Source organism: Ovis aries, chromosome 3 (genome assembly GCF_016772045.2).
Source record: "Ovis aries strain OAR_USU_Benz2616 breed Rambouillet chromosome 3, ARS-UI_Ramb_v3.0, whole genome shotgun sequence".
NCBI lineage: Eukaryota > Metazoa > Chordata > Mammalia > Artiodactyla > Bovidae > Ovis > Ovis aries.
The window spans coordinates 108,093,025-108,120,743 of record NC_056056.1 but is presented as its reverse complement, the minus strand read 5'-3'; the positions used below and the strand labels follow the sequence as shown (position 1 = coordinate 108,120,743).

At 42.7% G+C, this 27,719-nt stretch overlaps 2 protein-coding genes across 2 annotated transcripts in view; one reads left to right on the top strand and one right to left on the bottom strand.

The window, feature by feature from the left end:
* The first annotated feature begins 3,996 nt into the window (after window positions 1-3,996).
* Window positions 3,997-7,254, top strand: LOC101122347 (NEDD4-like E3 ubiquitin-protein ligase WWP1). The gene has a single exon (XM_012176007.5). The coding sequence runs from the start codon at window positions 4,341-4,343 to the stop codon at window positions 7,104-7,106; it is 2,766 nt and encodes a 921-aa protein (XP_012031397.4). The 5' UTR covers window positions 3,997-4,340; the 3' UTR covers window positions 7,107-7,254.
* Window positions 7,255-8,747: 1,493 nt separating this feature from the next.
* The window catches only part of TPH2 (tryptophan hydroxylase 2), a 103,773-nt gene continuing 84,801 nt past the window's right edge, over window positions 8,748-27,719 (bottom strand). The window contains exons 9-11 of the mRNA XM_042246521.2: window positions 24,539-24,634; window positions 13,625-13,758; window positions 8,748-13,495 (exon numbers count right to left, since the gene is read on the bottom strand). Coding sequence (XP_042102455.2) covers window positions 13,321-13,495; window positions 13,625-13,758; window positions 24,539-24,634 — 405 coding nt within the window. The 3' untranslated portion in view covers window positions 8,748-13,320. The remainder of the gene's footprint in view (window positions 13,496-13,624; window positions 13,759-24,538; window positions 24,635-27,719) is intronic.

Below are 27,719 nucleotides of genomic sequence, written 5' to 3'. Positions count from 1 at the left end.
CTGAACTGATGATCCCATTGCCATTTACTTTATTGTTTTGGGTTTGAGTTTATACACTCTTTTTGTTTTTCCTGTCTAGAGAATATCCTTTAGCATTTGTTGAAGAGCTGGTTTGGTGGTGTTGAATTCCCTCAGCTTTTGCTTGTCTGTAAAGCTTTTGATTTCTCCTTCATATTTGAATGAGATCCTTGCTGGGTACAGTAATCTGGGCTGTAGGTTATTTTCTTTCATCACTTTAAGTATGTCTTGCCATTCCCTCTTGGCCTGAAGAGTTTCTATTGAAAGAGCAGCCGTTATCCTTATGGGAATCCCCTTGTGTGTTATTTGTTGTTTTTCCCTTCCTGCTTTTAATATTTGTTCTTTGTGTTTGATCTTTGTTAATTTGATTAATATGTGTCTTGGGGTGTTTTGCCTTGGGTTTATCCTGTTTGGGACTCTCGGGGTTTCTCGGACTTGGGTGATTATTTCCTTCCCCATTTTAGGGAATTTTTCAACTATTATCTCCTCAAGCATTTTCTCATGGTCTTTCTTATCTTCTTCTTCTGGGACTCCTATGATTCGAATGTCGGGGCGTTTAACACTGTCCTGGAGGTCTCTAAGATTGTCCTCATTTCTTTTAATTCATTTTTCTTTTTTCCTCTCTGATTCATTTATTTCTACCATTCTATCTTCTAATTCACTAATCCTACCTTCTGCCTCTGTTATTCTACTATTTGTTGCCTCCAGAGTGTTTCTGATCTCATTTATTGCATTATTCATTACAGAATGACTCTTTTTTATTTCTTCTAGGTCCTTGTTAAACCTTTCTTGCATCTTCTCAGTCCTTGTCTCCAGGCTATTTGTCTGTGATTCCATTTTGATTTCAAGATTTTGGATCATTTTCACTATCATTATTTGGAATTCTTTATCAGGTAGATTCCCTATTTCTTCCTCTTTTGTTTGGTTTGGTTGGCATTTATCCTGTTCCTTTACCTGCTGGGTATTCCTCTGTCTCTTCATCTTGGTTATATTGCTGTGTTTGAGGTGTCCTTTCTGTATTCTGGCAGTTTGTGGAGTTCTCTTTATTGTGGAGTTTCCTCACTGTGGGTGGGGTTGTGTACCACCCCTGCAGGTGGCTTGTCAAGGCTTCTTGGTTAGGGAAGCTTGTGTCAGTGTTCTGGTGGGTGGAGCTGGATTTCTTCTGTCTGGAGTGCAATGAAGTGTCCAGTAATGAGTTATGAGATGTCAATGGTTTTGGAGTAACTTTGGGCAGCATGTATATTGGAGCTCAGGGCTGTGTTCCTGTGTTGCTGGAGAATTTGTGTAGTATGTCTTGTTCTGGAACTTGTTGGCCCTTGGGTGGTGCTTGGTTTCAGTGTAGGTATGGAGGCGTTTGATGAGCTCCTGTCAATTAATGTTCCCTGGAGTCAGGAGTTCTCTGGTGTTCTCAGGGTTTGTACTTAAGCCTCCTGCTTCTGGTTTTCAGTCTTATTTTTACAGTAGTCTCAAGACTTCTCCTTCTATTGATAAAACATTGATAAAAACATTGATAAAACACTTAGCACCATTGATAAAACATCTAGGTTAAAGATGAAAAGTTTCTCCACAGTGAGGGACACCCAGAGAGGTTCACAGAGTTACATGGAGAAGAGAAGAGGGAGAAGGGAGTTAGAGGTGATCCGAATGAGATGAGGTGGAATCAATAGAGGAGAGAGCAAGCTAGCCAGTAATCACTTCCTTATGTGCACTCCACAACTGGACCACTGAGAGATGTTCATGAAGTTATACAGAGAAGAGAAGAGGGAGGAAGGAGACAGAGGTGGCCAGGAGGATAAAAGGGGGGAATCAAAAGGAGCGAGACAGATCCAGCCAGTAATCTGTTCCCTAAGTGTTCACCACCGTCTGGAACACACAGAAATTCACAGAGTTGGGTAGAGAAGAGAGGGGATAGGGAGGAGACACAGGTGACCTGGTGGAGAAAAAGGAGAGTCCAAAGGGGAGAGAGCAGTCAAGCCAGTAATCTTGCTCCCAAGTAAAAATGTGTGCTGAAGATTGGGTTCTTAAAGGTACAAAATTGATAACAAATACCAAAAAGCAAAGATTAAAAATCTAGAGTAGAGTTTGGAATTTCAAAAATACAATGTTAAAGAAAAGAAGAAAAAAATAAAGAGAAAAAAGTCACAAAAATTATAAAATATATATATATATGAAGTTTGCTTTTATAAAAATAGGGTCTTCTTTTTGCAAAGTAATAGTAGGTTATAAAAGTGAAAATTAAAGGAGTAATAGAGGACTTAAATTTTTTTAATTAAAAAAGAAAGAATGATCCTAAAAATAGTAAAAAATATATCTAGAACTTTCTCTGGTATTGTTGTGGGTATTGTGGGCTCAGTTCATTTTCGGATAGTTCCTTGGTCTGGCTTATATTTCTCAAGATCTATAGGCCCCTTCCTATGTAGTTGGTACTAATGACAGGGTTTTAATCTATTGCACCTGTCACTTCCAAGGCGGTTCCCTCTGTTTTAGCTTCTTCTGTTTGCTGGTCTCTTCAGTGTCTGATTTCAGCCCTGACACAAAGTGGGCAGTGGTGGACACTTTTTTTAGGCTCACTTGTTCAGTCGCGCCGTGGGGTGGGAGGGACGCTGCAAACAAATAACACTGGTGTGTGCTTGCAATGCCTCAGCCACACTGGGCCTGCCCCCGCTCACGGCACACGTACCCTCCCTGCCCACACTGCTCAGACTCTAGGTTGCTCCTCTGGGAACCATCTGAGGTCAGCCCTGGGCTTCATGCACCTCCAGGTCTAAGCCGCTCAGGCTCAGGCACTCGGGTAGTCCTCAGACGTGCAGACTCGGTTGGGCCTGCGTTTTGTGCCCTTCCCAGGTCTGAGCAGCTCAGGTGATGAGGTTTGGCGAGCGCAGTCGCTGCGACTGATTGCCTCCCCTGTCCCTGCTGCTCAGTTTTCTGGGTGTACAACCGGCACACCTTCTCAGGCGGATGTTGACTGTCCAGAACCCAGGAAGTCTTAGTTAGCAAAGAAGCCTGCTTGCAGATTGGTAGATAATGTCTCTCAGGGGCTGAGATTGCCCCCTTCCAGCTCTGGCTGCCTGTCACCAGAGGGGTATGGTCTGCAGCAGGCTAGTTCTGTTCAGTCCTTTGTTCTGTGCATGGGTCTGGCAGTGTCTTTGGGCTTTTCGCATGGTAGCTATCCCACAGTCTGGTTTGCTAGCCCAAGTTAGTTCACTAAGATTGCCCTCGGGGCATTCAGGCCAGATCCTCACTCTAAGCAATGCAGCCCGGGCCTCCCTGCCCAGCCCCCGCTTGCTAGTGGTGGGTGCAGGCGTCTGTGCTGCTTCTCCACTGGGGGAGTTACCGTTGGGCTTGTAATCTGTGGGGTTTTGTTTATATATTTTTCCTCCCTGTTATGTTGCCCTCTGTGCTTCCAAGGCTCGCCACAGACTCAGCAGTGAGAGTATTTCCTGGTGTTTGGAAACGTCTCTCTTTTTAAGACTCCCTTCCCAGGACGGAGCTCCGTCCCTACTTCTTTTGTCTCTGTGTCTTTTATATTTTTCCTACCTGTTTTCGAAGACAATGGGCTGCTTTTCTGGGTGCCTGATGTCCTCTGCCGGCATTCAGAAGTTGTTTTGTGGAATTTACTCAGTGTTTAAATGTTCTTTTGATTAATTTGTGGGGGAAAAAGTGGTCTCCCCATCCTATTCCTCTGCCATCTTAGGACCTCCCCCCCCCCCACTCCCCGCCACTCCAGTATTCTTGCCTGGAAAATCCCATGGACAGAGGACCCTGGTAGGCTACAGTCCATGGGGTCGCAAAACGTCAGACATGACTGAGTGACTTCACTTTCACTTTCAACCTATAAAATGAGGGTTAGCTTTGCATCTTTTTTTAAAGATTTGATCTTGACAGAAAATGAACTTGATTTCTTTTGCCACTAGTTTTCAAATTACCCTGCCCGCATCTGTCAGTTCGTTCTGTTGTTCAGTTATAAAAACTGTATCCAGGGGCGGGTGTCGGCGAGCGCGGCGAGCGGGTTCCTAGTGGCTGCGGGCGGCCTGGGCTGCCGGGGCCGCCGCCTGGGTCGCTGCCGCCGCCGCCGCCGCCGCCGCCGCCGCCGCCGCCGCCGCGCCTGCTGAGAGATGGCGGTCTTGGGCGCCGAAGGCTGAGGGCGCCCGCCTGTGGAGGAGGCGCCGCCGCCGGGGCCGCCGGGAGCCGACGGCTTCGCGCCGGGTTGTCTCCTCACTAGACTATGAGCTCCGTGGAAGAAGGAATCGTGTCTTACTCATCTTTATATCTCCAGTATCTAGAAAGGTTCCTGGTACAAAATTTAAGCTGAATTTTGGGACATGGCCACTGCTTCGCCAAGGTCTGATACTAGTAATAACCACAGTGGAAGGTTGCAGTTACAGGTAACTGTTTCTAGTGCCAAACTGAAAAGAAAAAAGAACTGGTTTGGAACAGCAATATATACAGAAGTAGCTGCAGATGGAGAAAGTAAGAAAACAGCAAAATCCAGTAGTTCTTCTAATCCAAAATGGGACGAACAGCTAACTGTAAATGTGACCCCACAGACTACATTGGAATTTCGAGTTTGGAGTCATCATACTATAAAAGCAGATGCTTTATTAGGAAGAGCAACAGTAGATTTGAAACAAGCTCTGTTAATACACAATAGAAAATTGGAAAAAGTGAAAGAACAATTAAAACTTTCCTTGGAAACCAAGAATGGTGTCGTGCAAACTGGTGAATTAACAGTTGTGCTTGATGGACTGGTGATTGAGCAAGAAAATATAACAAACGGCAGCTCATCTCCAGCCATAGAAGTACAGCAAAATGGTGATGCCTTCCATGAAGACAGAGAGCCTTCAGCAAGGACAGCCACCAGGTTGGCTGCTGAAGATACTAACGGGATAGATAATCATGTACCTACAAACACTGTAGTACAAAACTCGTGCTGTTCATCTGTAATTAACGGGGACAGCACACCATCTCCATCTCAGGTTGCTGCCAGACCCAAAAACACACCAGCTCCAAAACCACTCACATCTGAGCCTGCCAATGACACTGTTAATGGAGACTCACCCTCATCTGCACCGACTGAAAACACTCCCAGCACGGGTACTGCAATAGGATCTGGAGAACCCGCCTTGTCTTCAAATTGCACTAGTACTCCTGTTGAAGACCCTCCAGTTCAAGAAACACTGACCTCCTCGGAAAACAATGAATGTATTGTCTCTAACAGTGCAGCCTTTGGATCTGAAGCTCGAAGTGCATTAGATCCTTCCACCTCCAATTCTGCAAGTAGCTCTGCTTTTGAAGCAGCCAAATTAAGACAGCCTGACGGATGTATGGAACCTGTCCGGCAGCAGTCTGGAGGTGCCAACACAGAAACGCTGCCTTCAGGGTGGGAACAGAGAAGAGATCCTCACGGTAGAACCTACTATGTGGATCATAACACCCGGACGACCACGTGGGAGAGGCCGCAGCCTCTGCCTCCAGGTTGGGAAAGAAGAGTTGATGATCGAGGCAGAGTGTATTACGTGGACCATAACACCAGGACAACCACCTGGCAGCGGCCCACCATGGAGTCAGTCCGGAACTTTGAGCAGTGGCAGTCCCAGCGGAGCCAGCTGCAGGGAGCTATGCAGCAGTTCAACCAGCGATACCTCTACTCGGCTTCAATGTTAGCAGCAGAAAATGACCCATACGGACCTTTGCCACCAGGCTGGGAAAAAAGAGTGGATTCAACAGACAGAGTTTACTTCGTGAATCATAACACAAAAACAACCCAGTGGGAGGACCCCAGAACTCAAGGTTTGCAGAATGAAGAACCCCTGCCAGAAGGTTGGGAAATTAGGTATACCCGGGAAGGTGTGAGGTACTTTGTTGATCATAATACAAGAACAACAACATTCAAAGATCCTCGCAATGGAAAGTCATCTGTAACTAAAGGTGGTCCACAGATTGCCTATGAACGCAGCTTCAGGTGGAAACTCGCTCACTTCCGTTATTTGTGCCAGTCTAATGCTCTACCCAGTCACGTAAAGATCAATGTGTCCCGGCAGACGTTGTTTGAAGATTCCTTCCAACAGATTATGGCATTAAAACCCTATGACTTGAGGAGGCGATTATATGTAATATTTAGAGGAGAAGAAGGACTTGATTATGGTGGCCTAGCAAGAGAATGGTTTTTCTTGCTTTCACATGAAGTTTTGAACCCCATGTATTGCTTATTTGAGTATGCTGGCAAGAACAATTACTGTCTACAGATAAATCCAGCATCAACTATTAATCCAGACCTTCTTTCATACTTTTGTTTCATTGGTCGCTTTATTGCTATGGCACTCTTTCATGGGAAGTTTATTGATACTGGTTTCTCGTTACCCTTCTACAAGCGTATGCTAAGTAAAAAACTGACTATTAAGGATTTGGAATCGATTGATACTGAATTTTATAATTCCCTTATCTGGATAAGAGACAACAACATTGAAGAATGTGGCTTAGAAATGTACTTTTCTGTTGACATGGAGATTTTGGGAAAGGTTACATCACATGACCTGAAGTTGGGAGGTTCCAATATCCTAGTGACAGAGGAGAACAAAGATGAATATATTGGTTTAATGACTGAGTGGCGTTTTTCTCGAGGAGTACAAGAACAGACCAAAGCTTTCCTTGATGGCTTTAATGAGGTTGTTCCCCTTCAGTGGCTGCAGTACTTTGATGAAAAAGAATTGGAGGTTATGTTGTGTGGCATGCAGGAGGTCGACCTGGCAGATTGGCAGAGAAACACTGTGTATCGCCATTATACCAGAAACAGCAAGCAAATCATTTGGTTTTGGCAGTTTGTGAAGGAGACAGACAATGAAGTGAGAATGCGACTACTGCAGTTTGTCACTGGGACCTGCCGTTTACCTCTAGGAGGATTCGCTGAACTCATGGGAAGTAATGGGCCTCAAAAGTTTTGCATTGAAAAAGTTGGCAAAGACACCTGGCTACCAAGAAGCCACACATGTTTTAATCGCTTGGATCTACCACCATATAAGAGTTACGAACAACTGAAGGAAAAACTTCTTTTTGCAATAGAAGAAACAGAGGGATTTGGACAAGAATGAATGTGGCTTCTTGTCTTGGAGGAGCTCTTGCATTTAAATACCCCAGCCAAGAAAAGTTGCACAGATAGTGTATATAAGCTGTTCATTCTGTACAGTGAATTTTCTGAATCTCTCAAAAGTATAAATGTTTTCCGTTCTTCCACAGAAATATGCAAAACAGCTCATCCTTTTCTACTTTATTTATTGTTCCCTTGAAATGACTGACCAGGAAAAAAAAAATCATCCTTAAATTTTGAAGCAAGCGAGAGACTTTATTAAAAATAAGTATATATCTGTATAAGCAAAAAAAAAAAAAAAAAAACTGTATCCAGACTGGATTATGAAAAAGTTGTTTGCTTGCACCATCACCATAGATGCCCTTGGGTTGAACATCAGGCTCACTACAATCCTCCCCTTCAGCTGCTGCGCCAGACCCATCCTTCTTAGAGAGAGGAAGACGCCTCAGCAAGTGAAACACTCAGGGGCATTTCAGATACATGTTGGGCAGATGGACAGCTGCGAGAAGAGTTAAAGTAGACTTAATTAACTCCCTTGAACCTATATGACCTACTCCTATAGAAACGACCAGGGGACCGTGAATACAACTATTTCAGTTTGCCCAGGGGCGAGGGTGCTGTTTTGTCTTGAATTATCCCATATACCAGCACCTCAATAATCCCCATTCCTTACTTCATTTCTGCTTATGCAGTGACTATGAATCTCTAGAGAAAAAAAAAAATGTGTTTGCTCTCCAGTCTGCTTTCTTACCCTTAAAAGCTATCCAGGGAAAACTAAACATGAGGTGATATTTCGTTAAAGGAAGCGTTAATTATTTGCATAAGACAGAGGATATCACTGGATGTCTGCTTTTCCAGTAAGATGATAATCCACCCAGGTACTGGTTATTCCAGTTTCCCCTGGCGTTTCAGTTGACAGTTCTGAGTCACTTAGTAATTTATTTAATTATAACTATTTTTAATGATGTCCACCATGACCCAGTAAGATATTGATTTTTTAGAGTCTCAGTATTGCAACGGTCTCCTAATTGGTTTGCCAGCACTCTCCAATCCCCCGACAATTCATTTCCACACAGCAGCCTGAGTCACCTTTAAAAATGTAACTCAGATCTTGTTTACAACCCTCCAGTGACTCCACTGCATTGAGAGTCCACCCGACCTGCTCTGGAACCCTGTATTATCTCATCCTTGCTTCCCAGGCTAGCATTTTATCCTTCCTCTCCAGCCCACTGGCAATCTGTCTTCCGTGAACACATCCATTTCTGCCTATGATCTTGCTGTTCCCTCTTTCAGAGGACACTCTTTCCATGGCTCTCTTCATGCCTGGCTTCTGCTTATCCCATGGTTCTTAGTTAAATGCCATCTGCTCAGAAATGCTTTCCCTGGCCAGCTTATTCCCTCCCCATTCCATTGCTCTGTATCACATCACTCCAACTATTTTCTTCATAAAATCTGCCATGATCTCAATCTGGTTTTTTGCTGGTATCTCTCTATTAGAATATAAGTTTGAAGTGGGCATAAACCTCTCTGCCTAATTCATCACTATATACTCAGTGTTGAGAACAGTGCCTGATGCAGCCCCTGATATGGTCTAAGCCATATCTGAACATTTTGAGACCATGAGTGACATTATAAAGACTCAACATTTCATGTTTCAGAACTGGTTTATTTTGAACACGTGCAAATCTAATATGAGAAGAGCAATATATTACTATTAATTCCCTTGCCTCTTCCCAGAAAATGGCAATCTGCATAAGAATAATTTTCCCAAATAAGAGAATGTCTTTGGAAATTGAAGAAGAAGGGGGAAAAAAAAAAAAAAAAACTCAGACACACTAGAAAACTCTGGACTGCTTTCTTTTTCATTATAAGTAAGACAAGGTTCACGAGAGTAAGCATCAGGGCTTGATTCTTTAGAAGTTGAAAATTAGATCAAATGAATTAGAGGACAACTACATCTTGTGTTAATGTTTTCCTTCTCAAATGAAGAAAATGAGATGATGTGAGCCATGACTGCATTTGAAAATGAAACTTTGTATTTCTATTTGCTTTCACGTTAAAGCACACTGTTTTTCATTTTCAAACTTTTCATGTTGGAAAATGTTGCAATACATTACATTCATTAGGCGCAGGCCCATTTACCATGTGCAAGCAAGACAGGCATGAATGTATCATTCCCATAAAGCATCATCTCTAAATTACACAGTAAATAAATGAGACTAAGCCAGACACTCGTTTCACAATTCTTAACACTAATGTAAAAAAAATGTTTTTTAACCAGCCTGGGTCACAGTTACCCACTCTTAAAACCAGCAATTCATGGAGAGGGAGATGGGATGGAGGTTCAAGAGAGAGGGGACATATGTATACCTATGGCTGATTGATGCTGATATTTGGCAGAAGCTAACACAATTTTGTAAAGCAATTATCCTTCAACTAAAAAATATTTTTTTAAAAAAAAATCTGCAATTTACGAACAATCTATTAGGGCAAATAAACTGATCATCCAGGAATACACTGGTTGACTGACCCCAACTCATAACAGACAAAAACGCTTTAAGGAAAAACTGAACTAATCAGATTCTGGCTGGTTTTTGCAAAGGATGATACATAAGAAACCTGGTCTTACTAGGAACCTTGGGCTGATTTCTGATTAGCTGATTACAGAAGACAGCAGCAAAGCCACAATAAAGTAGCGATTCACAGCGAGATGACAGTGAGCAAGTATCTTTAAATTTATAATTGCCCTTGGATCTATATAATTTAGCTTTAAGTCAGGAGGCATAATTGAGACAAATGGTTGCACTGAGAAGGTATCAGATATGACAAGAATCTGGCTGTGATTATTTTGTTGTACTGTTTCTATTTGGGGACTTTTTCTGCCAACACTTCTCCTCTGATAGCTATTAAACTTTACAGGACTTTTCCCATTATTAGTTGTAGTGGCATTTGCATGTTAAATGCTCACAACAAATGAAAACCACGATTCCACTGTTTCACATGCCGAGAACCATGGTTACTGCTATTCCAAATGGAGAACAAATCTAACCAGAGAGATGTTATGGGGAGGGAGGTGGGAGGGGGGTTCATGTTTGGGAACGCATGTAAGAATTAAAGATTTTAAAATTAAAAAATAAAAACTAAAAAAAAAAAAAAAAGAATCAAGTAATTCCTCCTCCTTGTATGATACCCCTATAAGCCTGTGGGAAAGCCTTGCAACTCTTCTATTTTTGAAACAACATAGGGTTTTGCCCATGTAAGAAAACTAAGGGTGCCACTATAGCCGGTCAGAAGACAGATCAACTGTTATTTTTGTTGAGGGAGTTTCTCTATAATTAAGTACAATTCTTCCTTCAGTACATTTAACTAAGAAACTCCCCTTTCACTGGGGCTAGAAGGGAAAAGCTTGATGGCTACTTTTGGGTTTTTTATCTTTTACTGAATTACAGTGACTGTAATATAAGTGTAGGTATATAGTATTCACAATTTTTAAAGATTATGCTCCCTTTATAGATAATGTAAAATATTGCCTATATTCCCCTTGCTGTACAGTATATCCTTGCAGCTTATTTTATACTTACTGCTCTGTACCTCTTAATCCTCTACCCCTATCTTGCCCCTCCCATCTTGCCCTCTCCCCTGGTAACCACTATTTTGTTCTCTATGTAAGTCTGCTTCTTTTTTATCATATTTACTAGTTGATTGTATTTTCTTATTTCACATATAAGTGATATCATACAGCATTTGTTTTTCTCTGGCTGGATTATTTCACTTAACATAATGCCCTCCAAGTCATCCCTATTGCCACAAAAGGTAAAATATTATCTGAAGCAACACCAAATTATGGGAACAATAGGAAAAGCAGAGATTAAGAGTGCCTTAGCCAATTTTCTCCTTTGAGAAAATTCAGCAACCAGTTCTGGAAATTTCTTACTGTTCCTAGTCTCTCTTAACTGTTTATGGGAAATTTCTGGATTCATTGATCAGGGTTATCATTCTAGATTAGTATTTATAAGTAATTATTCAGGGTCATCTAGATCTAACAAAACAAGATGTAAGAAATTAGGTCTTTATGGATTTAGAAAATGATTGGAATTTACAACTACTTGATTATTTCAGATTTTATTTGGGTTCAGCTTGCTCATCATTTCTCTACCACTGATAATTTTTCAAGGCACTACTCTTTCAGCTCAGATAGCATTTAAACTGCATGATTCTCACATTCTAACCATCAAATCCCTTCTCAAAAACTTCATTGTTTTGAGAATCCTTCAAAAATGAAAGAGCCTCAATCATCAAGATAACCAAGAGTCAAACGTCTGATTTCTCATTGTAATTTTACCTCACCCTGATGTATATTTTTTCTCACATTCTTCTTGAATTTATTTATTCCCAAAATTTCTGACTTGTAACAGGCCATGCAACAGTATGAATTAGTCTAAAATTTTATGCAATTTCCTATTTAAAGAACATACTTGCTGCTAAGTCGCTTCAGTCGTGTCCGACTCTGTGCGACCCCATAGACGGCAGCCCACCAGGCTCCCCCGTCCCTGGGATTCTCCAGGCAAGAACACTGGAGTGGGTTGTCATTTCCTTCTCCAATGCATAAAAGTGAAGAGTGAAAGGGAGGTCGCTCAGTCGTGTCCGACTCTTTGCGACCCCATGGACCGCAGCCTACCAGGATCCTCTGTCCACGGGATTTTCCAGGCACGAGTACTGGAGTGGGGTGCCATCGCCTTAGAAGTAAATATTTTAGAATTTCTAACTTAAAAGTTATTCTGTAGCCTTATTTTTCTCTACGTTTTCTCATCCTCTCTCTCCTCAACCCAGTATTTTGTGCTCCTAAAGCAGATTAGAGGAACAATGACTGCATTTGTTAAGGGAATCAGAAGCCAAAATTCATTCACTCATTCAGCAATTATTTGTTCACTTAATCACCTCTTACAGCAAGAGATGACTGAAATTTACAGTGCATCATTATTTTTTTTCATTATTGGAGTATAGCTGCTTTACAATGTTGTATCAGTTTCTGCTGTACAGGAAAGTGAATCAGTTGTAGGTATACATATATCCCCTCTTCCTTAGATTTCCTTCCTGTGGTATATCACTATCACTTACCTAAATTTGCCCAAACTTTGGGCAAGTGGCCAGACTCCCAGAGACCTACCATGATTTGAGGTTGTGAGAGGAAACATCTGTACTGTGGTCAACCCTTGATAACAAGCCAAGTCCTATTTACTGATAAACATTAGTTCTGATAAGCATTACTTTCCCTTCTATGACTACACATCATAGGTACATACATACACCAAGCTGAATGTCTTAGCAATCCAAAAGTGAGATGTGATGGTCTGTTAACATTGATGCTTGACTAACTGTGCTACTCCGAGCAAATCACTTAACTCTCTGTGACTCAATTTCTACACCACTGAAATCAAAGCTCTATGAATATTATTATTCTATAAGAGAAATGGGTTAAACACCTGAGCAGAATAATCACTTTATTTCAGCATAAAATTCACACTCCCAAGATTTATTCTCTACTGTTTAGTCTTTCCTAATGTCCATTCTGGAAGTATTTTCTTCCAAAATATTTTGGGAAGCATGCCACAACTCAGTTTCTGCAAGGTCAATGCAATCTATATATTCTATGTGTGAAAAGTTCACTTTTCTTACATTGTATAAATAATCATCCTGAAACCCATTCCAACTAGCGTGTTCACTATCCATTTTTGAAAGAGAATACTGAATCTTTTAGTAATGTGATAGGAAGTTTCATACAATTCTGAGTTTATCTCAAATAGTGCTGTGAAAACACTCACACTGGAGAAAATAGAAACAGTTTACTGCTATTTTCATTTTATCTAATGAACACAAGGAAAGGCTCTGATCTCAGAAAGAAAAAGTCACAAGCTAGAGTCAGAAGAGGGCTATTTGTTACTAATTTTCAATAGCTACAGTTTAGCTAAGGACACTAAGCTGGAATGTCAAATTTATTTAAGACATTTAAACCTGTTCCATACAATGAGTGGCTATCTGCCATTGGGTTCTTTATGGTGTTTCGCACATTATCACAGTAAGTTACAAGTAGGTAGGAATACACAGAATTGCGTGCTTACTAGCCAAGCCATGACACAGAAAGCTATTGGTGTTATATGACATTGAATTGTTGTTAATTCCCCAAAAGATCATGCTGGCAGTGACACAGGACCCAGGCATCAAATCCCCAGATACTGGTTCATTTTGTTCAAGGCATCACACACGGTGTTCAAATCGCTGCGGAGGTCCTGCACGACATTTTCAATACTCCTGGTGTCCTTCAGAATTTCAATACTCTGAGTGTAGGGATTGAAGTAGACTGAGAAGGGACGGGTAATTGACTTTGCAAAGTCCCTGCAAAATAAACAGAACAGAGGAGAATATGAGATCAACCCTAACAGGTTCAGGAGACAGATATAAGGAAGGAACAGAACCAGCAAAATAAAAAGGCATGTTCTCTAGATGGAAGCAAAAGAAATTTACCTCATCTTTTCTTTGGCTTCTTCAAAACTTTCTGAAACAAAGTAGGCTTCCTGGAAGGTGGTAATAAGGCATTCCTGCAAGCAGGTTGTTTTGGGGTCAAAGGCTTTCACACACGCCTTGTCAGAAAGAGCATGCTGCAAAACACACCATGAAGCCCGTTAAAGTCCCTGATGAAACTGCCGAAGGGCCACCAGCTCACACTCCTCCAGAGCAGCTCCGTCCTGCCACAGAACTGCCCAGTTACTCATCCACCATGGCACGGGGGACTCTCCCCAAGGCAGGGGAAACGGACTGTGAAGGGTTTGGAAGTCTGTTAGTAGCTGAGGGGGCAAAAAGGAGATAATGGTATTATTTTATTTACTATTAACCAAATTCACACTGAAGGACCGTTCAGAGCTGGAACCCCACAGAATGTGCATGCGAGCATGGTCATGTCAGGCTCTGTGACCCCACAGTCTGTAGCCCACCAGGCTCCTCTGTCCATGGGATTTCCCAAGCAAGAACACTGGAGTGGGGTGCCATTTCCTTCTCCAGGGGATCTTCCTGACCCAGGGACCAAAACTGCCTCTCCTGCGTCTCCTGTACTGGCAGGCGGATTCTTTACCACCACATCACCTGGGAAGCCCAAGTCCACAGAAATGAAATTTTTAATCTATGCTATGAATAGAAACAGGAGAGAGAACAAATATGGTCTTAAATGTATTGCTATAAGCAATGGACTGGAGTTTCCCTTAAATGGCAGAAGTAATAATTACCTGCGTGGAGAGGTAATTGGGACTCCGACTGAACTATTTGTGGACTCATTGTGAGACATTTTGAGGCCAGGTACTACGTATCAACAGAGGCTGGAGTGGGCCTGTATATTTGAGGATACATGCAAAGCATTCATTTACCTTCCCTCAAGCACAGCAGAGCAATATACAGCAGATAAATATTGCCAGGTGGGAAAAAAAAAAAGCTAATATTAATAGCTATACTTATGCTCAGAGCAGACATGACGGACACAGGAAAGCTAATGCAGGTACCCTGTGAACCATCATTAGCCCTGTTCAGTTCACTCCATGACTGGCACTAAGAACAGCAAGCAACAATGAATGATCGTATTCAAGATAAATCCAGTGATGCTAAAAGTCAGCACTCATTTCCTGCCACCTGCCTATTTATAGTCCCTGGATCTGCGGTTCTCACACAGAATGTGCCTAAGAGTCACTGAGGAGCTTGTAGAAAATGCAGAAACCCAGGCCTCAATTTTATTTGGAAGGTCTGGATAAATCCCAGAAGTCAGCATTTTAAAGGCATCCAAGGTGATTCAGACAGGTGGATATAAATTATATTTTGAGAAACACCCTTTTAGATTCCTTCCTTCTTAATTTAAATGATAAACTGGTTGGGAGAGAGAGGCAGAGAGAGAAAAGGTAGCAGAAACAGCCTTGAACCGAGAGTTAGAAAACCTATTTGCAGGGCAGGAACAGAGACGCAGACATGGAGATTGGACTTGTGGACACAGAGGGGGCGGAAAGGGTGGGATGACTTGGGAGGTTAGGATCGGCGTGTATACACCACCATGTGTGAAATAAATAGCTAGTGGGCAGCTGCTGGGTAGCACAGGGGCCTCAGCTTGACGCTCTGTGCTGACTCGGAGGGGTAGCATAGGGTGGGGAGATGTGAGGGATGCTCAGGAGGGAGGGGTGTGTGTGTGTGTGTGTGTGTGTGTGTGTGTGTGTGTGTGTGTGTGTCTGTGTGTGTGTGTGTGTGTGTGTCTGTGTGTGTCTGTGTGTGTCTGTGTGTGTGTGTGTCTGTGTGTGTGTGTAGTGTAGTATGAGAGAGCTGATTCACATTGTTGTACAGAGAAATCAACTCAACACTGTAAAGCATTTACACTCCAATAAAATGGGCTTCCCTTGTAGCTCAGGTGGTAAAGAATCTGCCTGCAGTCCAGGAGACCCGGGTTCGATCCCTGGGTTGGGAAGATCCCCTGGAGAAGGAAATGGCAACCCACTCCAGTATCCTTGCCTGGAAAATCTCATGGACAGAGGGGCCTGGAGTGCTGCAGTCCATGGGATCGCAAAGAGTCAGGCATGACTTAGCAACTAACACTTACTACTTAAAATAAATAAATAAGAATAAGTGGTAAATTACAGAAAAAGAAAGAAAGAAAAGAAAACGTGGACTCTAGTCCAGGTGTTGCTGCTAACTGGATAAACTTGGCAGATGATTTCACCTCTCTGGACCCCCGTTTCCTGAGTGTCCATGAGAAGTCTGGGCTGGCTGATTTCTGAAGGCACTCTATTCCAGCCTCTAGTCCACCCAAAGCACTTCTCAATCTCTAACTGCTAAGGTTTTCCCGGAGAAACACTGAAAAACCTTTCCTGTTCAATATTCCTGCTGCATTCCCCCAACAATTTCACACTGCTTGGAATGATTTGTAGCCTTCTGTGAAGAAGGCTGTGGTTCCCTAAGTGTGAAAATACAATAGTGAACGCAAGGACTGACGGGTGAGAGAAAGGGCACACGGTCCTCCCCGGGGTGAGATTTGCTTTCCCGCCAAGGCCCACTGTCCAGATCAATGCAGGTGTGAATCAGGGAATGCAGAGGGCCCCACGGAGTGAACTAACTTTTTCTTGGCCCACAGAACCACTTCATCGTATGTGCAAGGTCACTGCGCCAGCACACGCATTTGTGCTATACTCAGCACAGTGCAGCAAACATCAGGGGATTCAGGGCTCCACATGACTAACAGCTCTGTCCACATTTTCAAAACAACTTCACAGTTTCAAGAAACAAAATGTGCTTTGATGAGAGCTGTTGCTCCTCTTGGGGATGGTCTTGATCTGTGCCTCCTGTACAATATCATGAACCTTCGTCCATAGTTCATCAGGCACTCTGTCTACCAGATCTAGTCCCTTAAATCTATTTCTCACTTCCACTGTATAGTCATAAGGGATTTGATTTAGGTCATACATGACCTAAATCACTTTTCTCCACTTTCTTCAATTTAAGTCTGAATTTGGCAATAAGGAGTTCATGATCTGAGCCACAGTCAGCTCCTGGTCTTGTTTTTGCTGACTGTATAGAGCTTCTCCATCTTTGGCTGCAAAGAACATAATCAGTCTGATTTCGGTGTTGACCATCTGGTGATGTCCATGTGTAGAGTCTTCTCTTGTGTTGTTGGAAGAGGGTGTCTGCTGTGACCAATGCGTTCTCTTGGCAAAACTCTGTTAGCCTTTGCCCTGCTTCATTCTGTATTCCAAGGCCAAATTTGTCTGTTGCTCCAGGTGTTTCTTGACTTCCTACTTTTGCATTCCAGTCCCTTATAATGAAAAGGAGATCTTTTGGGGGTGTTAGTTCTAGAAGCTCTTGTAGGTCTTCATAGAATGGTTCAACTTCAGCTTCTTCAGTGTTACTGGTCAGGGTATAGGCTTGGATTGCCATAATATTGAATGGTTTGACTTGGAAACGAACAGAAATCATCCTGTCATTTTTGAGACTGCATCCAAGTACTGCATTCTGGACTCTTGTTGACTATGATGGCTACTCCATTTCTTCTAAGGGATTCCTGCCCACAGTAGTAGATATAATGGTCATCTGAGTTAAATTCACCCATTCCAGTCCATCTTAGTTCGCTGATTCCTAGAATGTCGATGTTCACTCTTGCCATCTCCTGTTTGACCACTTCCAATTTGCCTTGATTCATGGACCTGACATTCCAGGTTCCTATGCAATATTGCTCTTTATAGCATCGGACCTTGCTTCTCACCAGTCCCATCCACAACTCGGTGTTGTTTTTGCTTTGGCTGCATCCCTTCATTCTTTATGGAGCTATTTCTCCACTGATCTCCATCCTAAAGGAGATCAGTCCTGGATGTTCATTGGTAGGACTGATTTTGAAGCTGAGATTCCAATAGTTTGGCCACCTGATGCAAAGAGCTGACTCATTTGAAAAGACCCTGGTGCTGGGAAAGATTGAGGGCAGGAGGAGAAGGGGATGACAGAGAATGAAATGGTTGGATGGCATCACCAACTCAATGGACATGGGTTTGGGTGGACTCCGGGAGTTGGTGATGCACAGGGATGCCTGGCGTGCTGCGGTTCATGGGGTCGCAGAGTCAGACATGACTGAGCAACTGAACTGAACTGAACTGTTGCTCCTCTGCAAAGAATAGGCCTCCTGTTGGTTCCCCATGACTTTTGGAACTAGAAGTTGCTTCCTTTGCAGCCATACACTCTGCATGCATTTTATTTAGTATGTTGCTCTATCTGTCCATTTATCCATCAGTACATACAAACAGGAAGACAGTGCCTGACTTAGTGTCCCTGATGTCTGCACTCTCTCACTGAGGGGCACAGGCAGAGAGGGGGCAGAACAGGCTGTATGAACGTTCAGGGCACGGCTCCGTCAGGGCTCCCTGCTGAGCCAGACTTCTCACCGGGCCAAGGACAAGCAAGGCAAGAGGAGGAAACTTATCCACCTAGGTCTGCAATGTGACAGACCTTGGCTGCGACAGGACAGTAGCACCTTTAGCAGTCACCATGTGTAGAGGATGCCTCTGGTATATAATAACAGAAACCAAAATTAGTGTAGCTTTAGAAAAATGTATCATATGATGATTCTACTAGATACACAAATGAGCTCATTTTGTCATTTCAACAGATAAATGAGATAAGAGTGGACTAAGAAAAAACCCAAAGGGCAAAGTGCTCTGCCTTTAAGAAAAGTCAGTGTATTCACAGCATATGATGTGAAGCAGAGACCATTAGATAATATATCTCACACTTGACTAATGCAATCATCAAAAGGACAGTTGGAAGTCCATTGTTCTAAGCTCTCAACAATGCAGTCTATCCTCAAGATCCTGCTGCATCCAACAGCTGGTTATATGCTGGCGACCGCTCCATCCATGGAGTATGAGACCAGTGCTACCCCTTGGCTGTTAAAAATATAGGGATGACAATGGTACCCAAGGATTAGCCTGGAGAATGAAGAGTCTAGAGCTGGGGAAAGAGCCACTGAGTGAGGCCAACATGGGAGGTGGCGATCACACCAGTAAGTGTCTCACTTACTGGTGGGAAGTTCTTCTGCGCGATGACGGCCAGGAACATCCATGCAGCCCATGAAGGGGCCCTGCTTCTGAAAACTAAAGCACAGCTCAAGGGTTATAGAATATCGTTCATGACTCCACTGGTTCCACTGCTCAGCGGAGCAAAGCCCTACTGAGTTTGCTTCTCAACTCCTACCCACGTCTCTCTGTAAGCTACCTTGGTTTTAGGGAACAAGTTTCACACTCTCTCCTCTGTGTCCAGAGTCGATTCTCTGTAAACATACAACCAAACTGCTTGATGTCCCCAGGGAGCTCTGTGGTGAATCCTTTCCAAAGTGTTAAGAGTCTGATATCCTGAAGTCTGCAAAAATTAATCCAATTTCCTGCAGAGAGAGGCTTTCTAATGCTGAGAGAATCTGGCTGAGAGCTTTTTACTCTGAAGCCATTTTTAAAGTGCAGGAATGCTTAAGAATCACCTGCTCTCATCTACATACTCTCTAAAAGGGCTGTTTTGGATTTATCTACAGGGCAAAAGGCAAGGACACAGGACTAGGAACCAGGAAACCTGGATTCTAAACATAGCTGTTCCAAAGGTTTACCAGATGAGTGAAAATTCCCCAGGTTAGGATGCAATTTCCTCTTTGAGAAACTGCAAAGATTATGCATCTACCTGAAGTCTAAAGCTCTTCTTGCAGCACAGTTCTAACAGGGCCTGCGATACACAGGGCTTCCCTGCTGGTTCAGATGGTGAAGAAACTGACAGCAATGCGAGGAAACGGGGCTCCATCTCGGGGCCGGGTGAGTGCACAGCCCTCAGTCCACGGCTCCCTCCACCCCTGCCTGCATGAATTCAGCACAGAACCTTTCCCACTGGGCCTGGGTATGGTCTTCCCCCCCTCCCCAACAGAGATGGCCAATACCAATCAATTGACTTTTTAGTGCACGAATTTAAGGCTTTTTTTTTTTTTTTTGCCTGTTCCAGTCTTTTAAATAGAAATTTCTGTTCAGCATCAAAAATTTCTCAGAGTTGTTCCACCTCTGTAAGCCTATTCCAGTGTTCATCTGGAAAACGGGAATAGTTACAGTGTCTATAACCCGGGACTGTGGTAAGGATTAAATGAGAAAATGCATGCAAAGTGTCAGGCAAGTGGGAAGTGCTCTGTAAATCTGGTTATCATGGCTGCTTTAGGCTCCCGGTGATGCCTGGTGTACACATGCACTGAGCCACACCTTCCTTCACTGGGGCAACTCTGCTGGAACCATCGAGAAAGAAGGATGGCCCTAGCTATGAGACTGCCAGTTCCTAGACTGCAACAGTGCCGGGCCTGGATTTATCAGTTTAAAATCTTCCTTCCTCCCAGCCACCTGCACCTGCCTTTGCAATAACACGGAGTTATTATCTCAGCTCCTCTAGATGTCAACCTGTGATCCTCACTCTCTATATTAGGACTGGTTAAACTTGGGGAAAAACTCAAGTGTGAAGTCTAGGTAGTTTGGGCCCTAGATCCTAAATAAAAACTTGCAAACACCCTTACATTCACACTACAATCATCTTTTCCTACATCAGAACAACACATATGTTTGTATAATAAGTGTGTGTGCATATCTATATTTTTTGAACCTCCCTAAAATGTTTTTCCTTCTAACTGAGCACAGTATGGTCACAACATCCCTGCTGCCAAACTGGGTGATGATGGTATCACTCATTTTTCATCAGTGATGTTGGAAGTTTCAACAGTTTGAACAAGATTCCAGGGATAGGAGGGGACGTTGGGACAAACTCCCTCAACAAGAAATCCCTGTGCAAAAGCCAAAGACCCTTCTCCAGGGCCCACTGTCTGATCTTTGCTCTGTTCTTACTAACAGTGCTGCTTTGGGAAAGGAAGGGGTGGGAAGAAGGGAGCTAGGAGCCATCTGAACCCAGTACAGGTGGAGCAGCTCAGAGGCTGTCGGAGTCCTAACTCCAGCCACCCCGCCAACACACTGCAAGACCTCAGGGAACACGCGGGGGCCCTGGGCCACCTCCATAGCCTGGCCGTAATGGCCAGCCTCTGACCACCTCACAGAGCTGCTGCAAGTGACTGTAAACACAAATGATTGTAGTAAATATAAAGCTGTTATGGAAATGCTGATAAACAGCTACGTAAAAGCAGAGCCATAAATTCACCATGCAAGGATATCCTAAAACTAAAGCCAAAATATAATAATCAGTAAATTTTCAAAAACCACCAGCTTTATCAAAACTTGAAAAGCAGAACAAATGTATTTGTTTGTAATATTCCAGCGACTCTTATGAGGTAGATGCTAAGGCCATTTGCCAAAAAAAGTATAATCTCTGCCCTTAAGGAAACAAAGAACTAGATTATGCTCTTACCTGTAAAAGGCAAGGAGAAATTACCTTTCATTTTTGAGATGGATTACGATGGTTGGATGGTATCACAACTCAGTGGACATGATTTTGAGCAAATTTCAGGGGATAGTGAAGGACAGGGAAGCCTGGCGTGCTGCAGTTCATGGGGTCGCAAAGAGTCAGACACGACTTAACGATGAAACAACAGCAAACTTTCTGAGATAAGACTCAGCCAATTCATCAACTAGCAAGCAGTCCTTTACCCGCTAACAAGAACAAACCGCGCTGTTGCTTCTCCAGGACTGGATTCAGCAAAGACCCATATCCATACCTTTGTTAGATTTTACCCCCTTTAGACACAAACTTTCTTGGAAACTGAGACTTTCAGTTTTGAGTTTTTTGAGTAAAATAAGCGAAGGAGTGAATGAATAATAAATTTTTTAAATGACAATCATACAGTTAAGTCAACTCTGAGACAGAAAAAGACTAGAAAAAGGACAGAAACACGCTAGACTGTGAGTGAATAGCAAGAATTATCCCATTTTCAACCTTTTGTAAAGTCAGTTTTCCAGATGATCTAGCTCATTATTAACTGCTCCCCCACAGTGATGAAGGTTTAGAAAGGTCCTTCCCAAATACACTTCTGGAATTCCAAAAAGCACATCACAGAAAAAATGATTCGAACAAGAGAGGGAGAGCAGTCATTGCTGAGATGTTTTTGATATTCTTTATAGTTAGCAGATGTATGGTAGTTTTTATAAGCATTTCCGTATTTATTTCCTTTATATCTTCAAAGATAAAAAATAAGCATTGTCAAAAAATAAGAAGGAAAAATGAAAGATATCCTTCAAACTACAGAGACACTGCTTGGAAGTACTTGGGCAACTCTGAAGTGCAACATTTATTCCTGAAAACTGAGCCTCTTAAAGTACACATTCTAAAATGTACTCAGTTCAAGAAAAGACGAATTGTGGAGAGTTCTGTAACAGTTAGAAGGACAACACCAAAACTTCTGACAACTTATCCAGAACCTACAAATGGACTATAATTGGAACAGCAAAAGCAGAGTTTACCGCAAAAGGTAGCCACATTCAAAACTGCAGTAATAGGCGGGCTTATACAGAAATTATTATAATGCTGTTAATAAAGTTATCCCCACCTGGGCTCAAAACTATCATCTGTTCATTCAAATAAAAGTTGAACAGATGTATTCACAAGTGCTGTGAAAGGGCCCTAGACACTCAGGCCAAGGTGAGCAGGGATGGGGTAAAGGGTAGGGCAAAGCTAAGACACTAGGGAAAGCTCTTGTGTTATGTATTCTCTGCGAACAGTCAGAAGACATTTCAGAGAGAAAGAATTTCTGAGTTGTAAAAATGGTCCAAAGTAGCAATCATTGGGATGTTGGAGTGTTGAAATATGGGAATGGAAGAATGCTAATGATCAGAGCTGATGGACCAGAACAAGAAGATTCACGGCAGACAATGCCCTTCAGTGTCCGTGTTTCTGGCTGATTTCCATTTCCAGATGACTCGATCCGTACCAACAGGAACAAAAACAACAGATTCACCCCAGTGCTGCCTACACATGCCTCATTAACCAGACCAGAGGACCCTGTCAAAAGTTGGGGCAATAAGAGATTGGTTTCCTTTTTTCATTCTGGTGTCATTTGTAAGCCCTCTGAGAAGAATGTAAATAGATATAACTCAAGAGCTACATCATTTTCTGACTAATTCTTTTTTCTAGGAAATCAAGAAAGAGTTTATAGGAGGCATGGGTCACACAGGGAGATGACGTCATGCTATGGCTGTGAGCTTTGAGATTAACCCCAAATGGACTTTTTTGGTGTTGAAAATTTAGAAAAACAAAATTTTCACCACATCACATCAGGCCTTTGTTATGTTGAATATTATCATCTGTTCCAGAGAGGCCTAGCCTCACAGCTCCCGTAACGGGCCAGGCTCCGAGGAGGGGACGCTCACGCCGTGGTCAGCAGGCTGATCCAGCATCTCACCTCTCTTCCCCACTCCTCCCGAGCCACCCTTCGCTCTCCTCCAGAGTCCGCATGGGCAGCAGCACCTCGTCAGGAAGGCCTCCCAGGCGCGGCCGAAAATGTGACAGGTTTTGTCACTGTCTGTGTTACCTCGGTCATTCGTCTCCTGCGCTAGAATGTCACCTGCCTTTAACAGGGATCCCAGGCGGCGGGCTCAGGTCCTGGAGCTCACACCGCCTGGACTCGGGACCACCTCCGACACTTACTGGCTGTGGGACCATAGACACGCTCCTTACTGTCCTTCACACCTCAGTTCCTTACCTGTGAGGACGATGTTACTTATCCTACTGGGTTGCTAGGAGAATCAAGTGGGTTAACGTGTTGCACCTAAAATTCTAAGGTTTACTGAACTGTCTTTTGAGACAGCTGTTATCTTCTTCATACTCTTATTCTTCATCATGACTATTTGTCTTTGTACCCTCACTGCCTGGCACAAGTACGTGGTGCATAGTAGGTGCTCAACTAAATATCTGAGAATTGAATGAAGTCATAAAGTGAGTGGACTCAATAAAACTACAGCTAAATTGCATCTTTCAAAAGTACAAACATCTGAAAAGCTCTAGTAAACATATATATCCCAGGATAATAAATATCCTGTAAGGATAACGAATATCAATATTCAAAATAAAAACCCTAGGACTGTCCATAATCCTGACCTCAGTCTGAGTAATCAAAGAAAGATTAAATTATTTTCAGTACCATTTCCAGATTAGATATCACAATGCATTCTAAACTCATCAAAACTTGCTATCCCCCAGTGGTATACAGATAGAAATTCTTAATTAACCAGAATAGTTAAATGATCAGAATGTCCCAGACCTCAACATTTCTGAACAAATTATTCTACTGTATTTTAAAGCAAAAAAAAAATATATATATATATATATATATACACACACACATATATACACACCATCCATTGGACATCACTGCTCGTGTTAGATACCTCTCTGAACACTTGTACATTTAAGTGTTTTTTTCTTAATTGTACATGCCCATAACTATTTTAATTTACATCAGTTGTGAAGAAGCTAAAATAAGCTCAAATTCCCCTTTGGAAAGTAGATGGTAGGGAATCCATGGGTGCTATGGGGGTGACAGAACTGAGAGTAGCCAAGCCACCCTCACAAAGACATCTTATATCAGTAGGGTCCCTGCTAGCTCAGTGCACACTTTACAGCACCAGACTGAGGCTGGTCATTTGTTACCCAACATCTGAGCATACACTTGTCACTCCTGTTGGTTCAGGCACATGGCTACTCATCCATTTGAGTCACACCACAAACCCAGAAAGGCATGACCCATTTTCCAAAGTGTAAAAAGTTAGGTCAGCACCCACATATGAGGTGCCAAGTCCTCTGTACTAAATATTTATGGGGTATCTGTGAGTAGAGAGGCTCAGACAGATGGATCAATATTTTCTGTGACCTTGAACCAGTTTGCTTGGGAAGGATATTTTGCTCACAGCTTCATACCTTTAATTCTCCAATGGAGGAAAGCAGTCCAGCGCCATATGCCCGCAGCTGCCCTTCTTGTTTGCAAAGGCCAAACTCAATCGTGAAGAAATAGCACTGCAAAAAAAAATTTTTAATGGACACACATCCAGTGAACTGGGCAACAAATTCTTCTGTAAAATAAAAGGGCACCAAAATAAAATGGTGCGCTGCGCATACTTTCTTCAGCACTGTCACTGTAAATGAATTTGAATCCTGATTTATTGACATCATTCTCTTGCCTAATAATCCCTCCCTAGATTAAAGGTATACGGGAAAAGCATTAACTGCTAAGAGTCTTATTTTTCCTAGATTCAGAAACCCTATGAGTCAAATCATATCCCTTGCAATGATTTTAAAATTTTTTTAAAAACAGATTTATAAAAAATGAATCTGTCACAGTGATAATGTCATAAGAACATGCTACTATATTTCCTAAGTTGTGGTTCAGTAACATAAATAAATCTGTGTAAATGTGGAAAAATAACTTGAAATTCAATCATCCCAAACTGGTTTTTACAGTTGGTTTACTCATTGAGCAAACGTTTGTTGAGTTCCTACTATGTGCCAGTGCTTGTAAAGAATTGTGGTGAAGACACCAGCAGAGTCCAAGAAAACAAGTGTGTGCCTACCAAATCACCATTTTCGTAGCAAAAGCTCACACGGATGCCAACGTGTGCACTTATATGTGTGCACACATGTTAAATCACTTCAGTCGTGTCCGACTCTTTGCGACCACGTGGAATGTAGCCCACCAGGCTCCTCTGTCCATGGAATTCCCCAGGCAAGAATCCTGGAGTGGGCTGCCATTTCCTTCTCCAGAGGATCTTCCCGATCCAGGGATCAAACCCATGTCTCCTGTACTGGCAGGCAGATTCTTTACCACTGAGCCACCTGGGAAGCCCACATATTTACACACGAATACATTAAACATATATGGTAAGAACCATTTCATTGACCAATGTTTTAACTTCATCACCTACTGCAGTTTCCCCAAGATACTAAAATCTACACTTACTTCTGTTAAGTTCCTACAAAATCAACCTAGATAAACAGAAATCTCTGTACAACCAAATGACTCACCATGCTCTTGAGAGGAGCTGCAGTTACATTATTTTTGCTCTGAAAGTAAAGTAAGAGGCTGACAATGAGCAATAAAAAAAAATGCATCAAATTAACACTGTCCTGTATCATTGATGATGGAGCAATGAAGGTGCTGAGAAAGAGAATTTAAACCCCCTGAAAGGGGGCAGAAAATCATAATTATTTCTAGCCTATGGCAGTTTGCTGTATTTTTATTTGGAGGTTAAGATGTCCCTTGGCTCCCAAGCATTTTATATTTTTATTACATGTGGATGACCTCTGAATTTGAATGGCCAATATGCTGGAGCCCTGGACTGCACCTAAAGGACTGGTCATTCCAGGTCACAGTGCTGAACCTCTGGAGGCAAAACTTACTTTCCTGACTTATCTCCCCAAGAAGCTAAAATCACAGCCCTTCCTACCTCGTCACCACCCACAGCACCTACCAGCCTCCTCCTTCCCCTGTTCTGACTGGGCTTTCTTTCCAATCACATCACTTTTTGACATGGATTTTCATTTGTGTATGAAGTGTACTGCTTGTCATCTGTTTCCCCCACGACATCATCAGCTCCATGAGAGCGGCATCCCTGTCTGTTCATCTAGAGCAGAGGTTCCCAATCTCAGCAGGACTGACGCGTCAGGATGGCTAGCTCTGTGTTCTGGGGGGGCTGTTCTGTATATTGCAGGATGCTCAGCAGCATCCCTGGCCTCTGTTCCCAGTGGTCCTCTGATGCCAGCAGCACCCCTACCCCGTTTGCAACAACCAATAATGTCTCTAGACATTGAGTAATGTTCCCAGGAGGTCAAAATTGCTCCTGGCTGAGAAAACTGACATAGAATAGTGTCAGAAACATGAATAGTTGGTGAATAAATAAACAAATAGTGAGTGAATTATGTCTAAATTAGGCTTATTGTAAGGCAGCAGAATCTAAAGGAAAGAAACACACGAGGAGACCCGAGTCTTATACTCATTTCTAATTGGCTATGTGACCACAACCTCTCTGGGCTGTAGTTTTCCTGCCTGTGACATCCATCCATTCATTCATCTACTTATTCTACAAACACTCTGACAAACCTGTGCATGCCAAACTCTGCTCCAGCAGGGAACAAGGGAACAAGGTACCCCGTCCCACAAAGCAGGTATGCCACATGGGTGAGACGAAGAAAACAAAATCAACATACAGGGGACTTCCCTGATGGTCCAGTGGTTAAGAACCCACCTTGCAATTCAGGGGATATAGGTTCGATTCCTGGTTGGGGACCTAATATCCCACGTGGAGCAACTAAGCTCATGCACTATAACTGTTGAGCCCACTCACCACAACTGGAGAATCCACTTGCCGCCAATGAAAGATCTCACATGAGGTGACTGAGACCAAATGCAGAATATAAATAAATAAATAAAATATTAAAAATATGTTAGAGGATAATGTCGGGTAAAATCTGCTATATAAATCATACAATCATGTAACATCAGATATCAAGCAGAGGATATGGCTGTTTTAGATGGAGGGGTCAGGAAAGGCCTCCCTGCAGGAGGGATGTTTAAGCTGCAACTTGCTTGCAAGTGGCCCTTTCTCTACGATATGAAAAAGCCAGTTGTATAAAGACCTAGGAGAAAGAGTGTTCCCAATAAACAGCCAGTGCAAAGGGCCTGAGGCAGAGATATACCTGTATTTCCAAGGGTGTCAGGAAGCTATTGGAAGGTCTGAGGCAGAAGAAAGATGTGTTCTGATTTCCTTTTCCAAAGATCATGTTGGTGTTGGGTAAAGAATAGCCTGTAGGGAGGCAACAGTGGAAGCAGAGAGACGAGCTGGAAGGCAGTTGCAGCCAAGAGACAAAGGTGGAAGCCACTTAGAGCTTGACTTTGGCAGGGGTAGCAGGAGGGCGGGAGAAGTCAGTGTCACAGAGGCCTCAGGAGAAGATCCCAAACAAGAGATGTTGAGATGCGTCATGAGAAGAATCAAGATAAAAGGATGTAATGTACAGCATAGGAAATACAGTCAATAACACTGTAATAACTTTGTATGCTGGCATATGGTAATTAGACTTGTGATGATCACGTTGTAACACATAGAAA